At 33.3% G+C, this 8,675-nt stretch overlaps 3 protein-coding genes across 6 annotated transcripts; all 3 read right to left on the bottom strand.

Annotated features, from left to right (window-relative positions):
* Window positions 1-2,543: 2,543 nt before the first annotated feature.
* Window positions 2,544-4,829, bottom strand: LOC107705156 (gamma-crystallin M2-like). 4 transcript variants are annotated; one of them, XM_016508309.1, is made up of 5 exons: window positions 4,640-4,829; window positions 3,628-3,722; window positions 3,435-3,493; window positions 3,056-3,298; window positions 2,544-2,952 (listed from the first exon to the last, which is right to left on the bottom strand). In XM_016508309.1, exons 3-5 carry the CDS (start codon window positions 3,441-3,443, stop codon window positions 2,680-2,682), a joined length of 525 nt encoding a protein of 174 aa, XP_016363795.1. In that variant the 5' UTR covers window positions 3,444-3,493; window positions 3,628-3,722; window positions 4,640-4,829; the 3' UTR covers window positions 2,544-2,679. The 4 variants fall into 4 exon arrangements, with proteins under 4 accessions (XP_016363795.1, XP_016363797.1, XP_016363796.1 ...); XM_016508311.1 differs by lacking the exon at window positions 3,628-3,722 and having other exon boundaries at window positions 4,640-4,658; XM_016508310.1 differs by lacking the exon at window positions 4,640-4,829 and having other exon boundaries at window positions 3,435-3,491; window positions 3,628-3,824.
* Window positions 4,830-5,160: 331 nt separating this feature from the next.
* LOC107705155 (gamma-crystallin M2-like) lies at window positions 5,161-6,136 on the bottom strand. The gene is made up of 3 exons (XM_016508306.1): window positions 6,039-6,136; window positions 5,664-5,903; window positions 5,161-5,489 (listed from the first exon to the last, which is right to left on the bottom strand). Exons 1-3 carry the CDS (start codon window positions 6,051-6,053, stop codon window positions 5,214-5,216), a joined length of 531 nt encoding a protein of 176 aa, XP_016363792.1. The 5' UTR covers window positions 6,054-6,136; the 3' UTR covers window positions 5,161-5,213.
* Window positions 6,137-6,640: 504 nt separating this feature from the next.
* Window positions 6,641-7,638, bottom strand: LOC107705154 (beta-crystallin S-1-like). Its single transcript, XM_016508305.1, has 3 exons — window positions 7,625-7,638; window positions 7,261-7,494; window positions 6,641-7,138 (listed from the first exon to the last, which is right to left on the bottom strand). The coding sequence occupies exons 1-3, from the start codon at window positions 7,631-7,633 to the stop codon at window positions 6,857-6,859; spliced, it is 525 nt and encodes a 174-aa protein (XP_016363791.1). The 5' UTR covers window positions 7,634-7,638; the 3' UTR covers window positions 6,641-6,856.
* Between the last annotated feature and the right edge of the window lie 1,037 nt (window positions 7,639-8,675).

The following is an 8,675-nucleotide window of genomic DNA, read 5'->3' as shown; positions in this document are numbered from 1 at the left end:
ACATTGTATGTGTCAAAATTATTGATTTTTCTTTTATGCCAAAAATCATTAGGACATTAAGTAAAGATTATGTTCCATGAAGATATTTAGTAAATTTACTTCTGTAAATATATCAAAACATACTTTTTGATTAGTAATATGCATTGCTAAGAACTTAATTTGGACAACTTTAAAGGCGATTTTCTCAATATTTGGATTTTTTTGCACCCTCAGATTCCAGATTTTCAAATACCGGTAGTTGTATCTCGGCTTGTCCTATCCTAACAAACCATACATCAATGGAAAGCTTAGTTATTCAGCTTTCAGATGATGTATAAATCTCAATATTGAAAAAATTGACACTTAAGACTTTTGTGGTCCAGGGTCACATATAATAACACAGACTGTCAACACACTCTCAACAGGTAAATTATTTCTTTCTTAAAATGTCTAGAAATGATAACTTTCAAATGCTAATTGTTTTTTTCTATGTCTTTTCTCTTTTTAGTTTAAGAGAACATGTAAGTGTGACCAGCTCTATTCAGTTAAGGATACTATCCTCTTCTTCACTAAGTAAGTAACATAGATATTGATTTTTTAGGTCCATTTTGTTAGATATTTTTTTATTGCTAGGGTTTATGCATAAACATACCCAGCTATCCCTTGACTTTATATTACTTTTTTCTTTTAACATTGTGAAGTGCTCACATACTACACTTGGCCTTCATAAATAATTGTTTCACATAAACAAATGAAAGGAGACACATTGTATATCTAAACTCAATTGTGCATTTCAGATGCTGTGACATCCTACAACCTCATCATCTGCAGAGAGAAACTGCCAATCAATCCCACCAAAATACAGATCATGATTAACTTAGAGGTATCATAGAGGATTGTGAAGATATTTCACTGGAGCTTGGTTCAATACACTATTTTATGTTCTATTTTGTTTTGTTTCTTTAAGCATTTATTTATGTTCAATGTCCATTATCATTCATTAATCAATTCTGCTATTAACTGTTGTTAGAACACTGTCATTTTTGCTACATTTTCACATCATTAAAAAAGTACCTAATTGACACGTTGTTGTTGTTGGTTTTATGTAAAACCCTAATAGACACTTCAAGATATTATAAAACCAGGCAGATAGAGGGGTAAAAAACAATATCAATAAATAATATATACAAATAATACTAATATTAATGATATTAACATACTAATATTAATGGAAAACTATCATTAAAACGGTTATTTATAACACCGATAAGGTCCTATATAGCATTTTCAAAGCATGGTTCTATATGGAACCCTATAAAAAAGGTTCTATTTAGCACTAAAAAGGGTTCTGCTATTGTTACAAGCCGAAGAACCCTTTTCTGGTACTGTTTAGAACCATTTTTCTTAAGAGTGAATGTAATCAATCAGCTGGGTACGTAAGGCGATAACTATTAGTTGTTGTTTTTTTACCCTATTCACCTGCAGTGTCTCGCCTTAAATAATATGTCAAATGCATGCACTTTGACATTTACTTGATTGCAGGTGAAAGAAACACAATGTTATTGTTATTGTTACAATATTAGAGGTATAGTTAATACCATTTCAAACACCTAAAACCTTAATTGCTAAATATTGTTTTTCAGTTGTTTGAGAATAATATTTGTGTTTTAAAGCTTGTTGATTTTTAGAACATCACAGTTATAAATGATATGAGAATAGTAAGACCTGTAAATAGGGAGTATGTGTTATTTAAGAAAAATATAATTATATTTCAGTAGCTGTTAAACAGGTAAAAACGCCCACAGGGGCTTAATCACTGTAGTTACTCTTTTCTGAACATCAAATCCTTTGTTTTTCCATCAAATGTATTCTAACTAGTTGGTTGAATAAAAATATTTGGACTTTATATTTTTAAAAAATGACCTCAAGTTAGCATCAGGTAGCTAGTTAGCTATCCAGTTAGCATCAGCTAAAACATTTTTCAAATAGGCTACAATAATTTGGTAATTCATAATTATTTATTATATTCTTTTTCATTTTAAGCTAAAACTGCCTGTACTCTGCTTTTGCTGTAAATGTATAAAGCAAATTGCTTTGTCAGCATGGGGCATTTTACCCCCATGTTTACTTACAAAACGCCCCCTTGGTACAAATTAAATTTTTGTTAAAAATCTCATAACATGAAAACTGGAAATTGTTCATACTTGGTTTATAATTTATGTCATTGTCACTAAAACTATGATAACTATTCTGGACACATTTAATAAAAAATAATAAAAAATATTATTTAGATAGTGGCTTTAGATCAGGTCAGATTTTATGAGCAGTTTGTGGAAAAATCCAGATGAACATTTTCCTGTATAATTTCTATGTGTTGCTACAGTATATACGGACATAAATGCAGTTTTGTATTGTTATAATTGTTTTTTGTTTAATCATTCTAAGATTAGTTAATGTGTAAAAATGTAAAAATCAAAGCGAGAAGGTGAATAAAAGCCAATTCATTCTGTTATGAGAGACTGATTTAGTGCTGAGAATTCAGTAAAATCAGAGTACTTTATTACAAATATCATTTTATTCTTAACTGTTTGTTTGTTTTTTATGTCCAGGCACAAGAAGTGAACAATCTAAATGTTTATAAACACTTATGCTTATAAACAGGAAATGAACAGTTCATATAAATAAGTGCAAGCAGAATGGCTAATAATCAGTGACTCGTCTGAAGGAGCCCACAATGGCACAGGTAGCACACCAGTCTCGGTATCTCCTGTAATCCCCAGCTTTCAGGAAGTACTGTTTCCCTCTGTAGTTGGGATATTCATAGAAGATCCAGTAGCCATTCATCACGTTACAGGAGTACACATGTCGATGGTGGAAACAATCAGACACACAGGGATGGTCATCTGTGAATTCCATCATGTGACCTCCATAGTCAGCCTTCTCATAGATCCTCAGTCTGTATGGTCCCCTGTACTGTTGATGTCAAGATGCAAATGAATGATTCAGTACACTGGTGTCAAAAAAAAAAACGTAATATAAGTATCTCCACAAAAGCAGCACATTCAGTGAAGCTCACCATTGGAATCAGGCGACAGGATCGAATAGAGCTACTGAAGCCCATCCATCTCTGGTAGTCAGAATACTCGCCTCGTTTCATAAAATACTGGTGGCCCATATAATTTGGACGTTCATAGATCATAAAACAGCCACTCTCTACTCTGATGGAGTTGCAGCGACTGAAGTAAGTGTGCAGGTCTGTGCAGTCATTGCTGCACTCATAACTACGACCTTGGAAATGTTTGTCCTCGTAAAAAACAATCTGAAAAAGCCAACAAAATCAACACTTTGTTTTAGTGCAGTGATTAGGAGAATAATCCATCTGTGTCAAAGCCTAACATACATAGGGGAGGTGCAATTCAATGTAAATGTCATGAAAGTGGTGGCAAAAATCCTACCTTGCCCATGGTCTCCGTTGGAGAGATTCCATATGCTTCCCAAGCTTTTTATACTGCCTCTTGACAAACAATGTATTGTTATTCAAATGAATACAGGAATATGTCAGGGTACTGGCACATGTTTACCTTTTTGTTAGAGCACAATATTGGGTTCAAAAATATGGATTTTACTTGAAAAAGGATATATAATTACATGTTTGGTGTTTTCTCTTGCATGGTCCAGGGAAAGGACTGGTACGGCACCCACACATTCACAGCACAATGCACACAGAACAATATGGAACATCACTTTTGCATTAAAGAAGTTGTTCAACAGAGGGAGCAGTTACTGAGTTTCCATTCTCAACAGCATTGTCAACTGCATTGACATACTGAATTTTCCAATAAACTCTTTCATGTGAAAAAAAAATGCAGCAGGAGAAATTACAAAGAAACCTTTAAAGAGAAAAATCCTATTCATCAATTCAGAGTTAACTCAGCTGTGTTTTGGGGATGTTATGTGAACATTGTCTCTGATATTCAGTGTCAAATTTGTATGTACTTCATGCTCTAGAAAAACCATAGATATCTGTTTGTAAAACTTCTAGTTTGTTTCAGCTCTTAGTCAGGCATTATTAGCTTTTTTTTTGTGGCATGTAAAGGGGGAAAACGATTTAGAGTTGTTTAATCATATGACAGCAAAAGCAGAAGTTACCAGTTTCATTGTAGAAATATTCTATTTGCAGTAAGTTTGTCCAACATGTTTCTGTAACATGGACATATGTATTATTACATATATATTATTATTTACATGCTTTTTGTAAATGTCTTGTGTAATGAAGACAAATACAGTCATCTTTTATAAGAAGGCCTCTTACTGTAGATACGCCGTAAAAAGCAAGTAAGCAGTATATCATTTAATGTTTTTGTGATATTGTAAAGCACCATTTGACGCTATATGTGCAAATGGTATTCATCAGTTACACAAAATGACAAATAATTATTTTTCAAATACAAAAAAAGTAGTAGCAGTATTTCAACAAGAAAAATGACCACTTAATCGCAAAGCCACACATAAAGTAGAAAACTATCTAAAAGTACTAAAGTAGAGTCATCCATGAAAGTTCCATTAGCAAAAAAACCTGTATTAAAATCAACAGCCATGACAATTGATCATAAAATTGCCTGTAACCATCCCATTTATATATTACAACATAATTACTTACTTTTACTATAAATCCAAATTACTTAATTAAGATCGATTTAGTCTTCTTATTCAGTCTTCTTCACATTATAAAGCTGCACGTCCATCACTGAATATGTGTTTAGGAGCTATAACTTTGTATTTTCACTTTTTCTTGTAATTTGTTGTTTGATTAGCACTTTGTACCACTAAAACATTAATGTGGATTAAAAACATCCTCTAATTTCTCTGAGTTCAATGTGCCTTTAAATAGCAGGGGTGCTTTTGTTTTTTGACAGTCATGGTAGTGATAGATTTAACTACAATGAGGACAGTGAATCCAGATAGAGCCCCACATTGTTCGGCCAAAAGCATAAACAGCGTGAGAGACAGTTCGCTCTCAGTTTTGCTTTACCGAATTTCAATGAATGTTTTCCAGTCTGGTAATCAGATTTGCAATAGAAAATGTCACTGATAGGTCAATTAAATGTAGAATAATCACTTGACTTTTTCTATGTTATTAATTTCACATGAGAACAGAAATAATAACCAGACAAGCAAAAGTTTCAGTCAAGAGATTTTATTTAGTGCATATGTTGCCACTCAATTCATCTTATCTAGTTAAAAGTGGTTATTCTCCTGAGGGACCCAATTCTTGGGGCTGTTCCTCCCCAGTCGCTGTACTTCCTGTATTCACCTGATCCAAGGTAGTACATTTGTCCCCTGTAGTTGGGCTGCTCATATAGAAGCCAGTGACCGTCCATCACATGACAGGAGTGAATGTCAGATGTATGGAAGCGGTCCATGATGTTAGGGCAGTCTTCCGTGAGTTCTATCATCTGACCTCCCATATCAGCCCGGTCATATAGCCTCATTCTGTAGCTACCAGTATACTGTAAGGAAACATGGATTTGGGATATACAAAGCAACACATTTATCATTTGATGTGGCAAGAATATCAAAGTGTGTTTCTACAGTCAAAAGCATTCTGTTTATTAGAACTGATGAACTAGTGCATGTTTTTTTGAATGTTTATTTGCTGATTTACATTCCCATAAATCACTTACCATGGGGATCATACGGCATGATCTGCAGTTACTGAACCCAATCACACGCCGACAGTCAGAATACTCGCCCTTCCGCAGGAAGTACTGCTGTCCCATATAATTTGGGTGCTCAAACACCATGAAGCACACATTCTCTACCCTGATGGAGTTGCAATGGGTAAAATAGGGGTGCAGGTCTGCACAGTCACTGATGCACTCATGATAGCGGCCCTGAAAGTTCCTGTCCTCGTAGAAGATGATCTGTTAAAGATAAAAGGTACCATAAATCTACTATATGAAATAATGTGAACTTGTAGCTGTAAAGTGGCTTCATCTTATAGAGTTGAAAACCATCGTAAGTCTATTAGTCTATGAGAGTGAGAGATGCCATCTTACCTTTCCGATAGTCATGTTGGCATCTGGCAGGGCTGCTGCTCAACACTGGCATCCAGTTTATCACTGTCTTTTATAAAACCTAGAAGCTGCTCTGTGATTGCACAGCATAAAGTATTGTCATTCAAATAAATCTAGCCCAGGGAGAAAGTAATAGGGGCTAGAATCAGGGGGTCAATGAAACAATCTGATTATGTTTGGCTTGGCCCTGGTGCAGTTTTTCCATATTCATCAAAATGCCCTGTCCTGCTAGCAGAAGCTTCAGTCTGACTGCAATCAGCACAAAAAATCAATGCAAAAGCAAAAGGTCTTGAATCAGTTGAGTAATGGATGGTTCATTTAAGTCTGGATGACGCTGCAATATGATATGATTCATCTTATATAATGACCAAACTAAAATACCAATAAACTAACATTAAAGTGGAACATAAAATAATTTTTAAAGAACTTTTGTTAAAAAGAACACAAAAGTGCTTATTTATAAGCAGTGGTATTTAATTAGTCTGCTATAAGAAACACAGTTACATTATGAAAATTATACTGTCAAATATTAAGTAAAACATTCTATCAAAAATAATTAAAAATTATAGATTCAAAATGTATAAACGTTTATTTTTGAGGAAACATATAAGAGCATTTAAAGCATAAAGGCTTCATAAGTTGTTATTCAACATGATTGCCTGTGTTGTGTAACATGTTAGACCCATGTTAAGTAATAGAAGCAAATATTAATTTTAGGTTTGGTGTGTATGTTTACAACAGTGTATATTACATTAAAAAATAAACAAATAATAAAAACTGCTGAGCAGCCTGGATGAATGTTAATTCTCGTAATCAATTATTCGTTTGATGGAACCCACACGGGCACTCAAGCCTCCCCATTCAGTGAATCTTGTGTATTCTCCAGGCCTTATGAGGTACATCCTGCCCTTGTAGTTGGACTGTTCAAAGAAGAGCCAGCTTCCACCAATCACCTTGCAGGAGAATATGTGGTTTGTTTGGAACATATCCATGACATTTGGACAGTCATCCACAAGAGCCATCATTTGACCTCCATACTCCATTCTCTCAAACAGTTTCACCTCATGAGAAGATCCCTGTGTCTGATAGAGAGAAGAACAAAACGTGTGAAAATCAGCTACTATCTTAATACAAAACTTTTTCTCTCATTTTTCACTCATTCCTGACACTCAAGCATATAGTATAATTAATATAGCATAATCACCATGGGAATTTCACAGCAGGAGCAGACGCAGTCATTTTTGCCCAACCAGTCTGGGTACTCTCCTTTATGGACCAAGAATTGCTGGCCTTTGTAATGTGGTTGTTCATAGATCATGAAGCATCCACTCTCCACCATGATGGAGTTACAGCGGTTCAGATAGCAGAGCATATCTGAACAATCACCACTGCATTCATACTGATGACCCTCAAAATTCTTATCTTCATAGAAAATGATCTGTTAAAAAAGAGAAGAAAATCCATATGTATATACAGTTTACAGTAAATCCAGTGTAAATATCTTGAATATAAGGTAAAAAAAAAATATTTTTGTATGATTTTTCTCACTTTTTGAGAAATTGCTTTACCTTGCCCATTTTTGACTGCAGCTGTACCATGTGAGTGTGAGTCTTTGGTATATATAGACATGAAGTGCCGACACTGTATGTGTCATTCATATTATAATTACACATACAAAAAAAAATGCTTTTTTGTCATTTGGTTTTTAAAAAGGTTTATTGTTATAATTCTTTTGTTAAAAAAATTGTCAGTACTGCCATTTTGCAGCAAAAAAATGAATGAATGAACGAATGAATGAATGAATGAATGCAGCAAAAAAACAAAAACAAATGTGAGGTTGTAATCACATAATGAACAGATGAAACACACAGTAAATAATTAATATCTATACCAAATATCCAATAAGTCATTATAAATTGTTTGTAAGTTTCATGTAAGACTGTGATATTAACTTAAATATATTAATTTACATTAGCCAATTGTGTGGGATTTGCAAACTCACAGAAGTAATGAATGTTAAATGTAAATGCATGCATGTATTATTAATTAAATCATGTTATTGATTATTTAATGTAACTAATTTTATCTCATTTTTATGCTACTATTTCTTTTGGATATGTTCTATTACATTTTTACTTTATCCTTATCATAAGCTTATATAGTGGTTGTGCAGTGAAAATGTGTATAAATTCTGATATCATTGATATATACATATATGTGTTTGAACTGTATTTTGACTATATTTTTAATAAATACTGTATACTTTACACTAATAAATATATTCGATTACAATTTATTCCATAGCAATTTCACTTACAACAGGGTTTACCCCATATTTACATTATAACAGTCATACTTTTTAATGTTTATCTATATGAACATTGTTTTAAACATACAGGTGCATCTCAATAAATTAGAATGTCGTGGAAAAGTTCATTTATTTCAGTAATTCAACTCAAATTGTGAAACTCGTGTATTAAATAAATTCAATGCACACAGACTGAAGTAGTTTAAGTCTTTGGTTCTTTTAATTGTGATGATTTTGGCTCACATTTAACAAAAACCCACCAACTCACTATCTCAACAAATTAGAATACTCCATAAGACCAATAAAAAAAA

The sequence above is a fragment of the Sinocyclocheilus rhinocerous genome, unplaced genomic scaffold, assembly GCF_001515625.1.
Source record: "Sinocyclocheilus rhinocerous isolate Xijiao unplaced genomic scaffold, SAMN03320098_v1.1 scaffold4189, whole genome shotgun sequence".
Classification (NCBI taxonomy): domain Eukaryota; kingdom Metazoa; phylum Chordata; class Actinopteri; order Cypriniformes; family Cyprinidae; genus Sinocyclocheilus; species Sinocyclocheilus rhinocerous.
The sequence above is the reverse complement of the archived record's forward strand: the minus strand, read 5'-3'. Positions and strand labels throughout refer to the sequence as shown.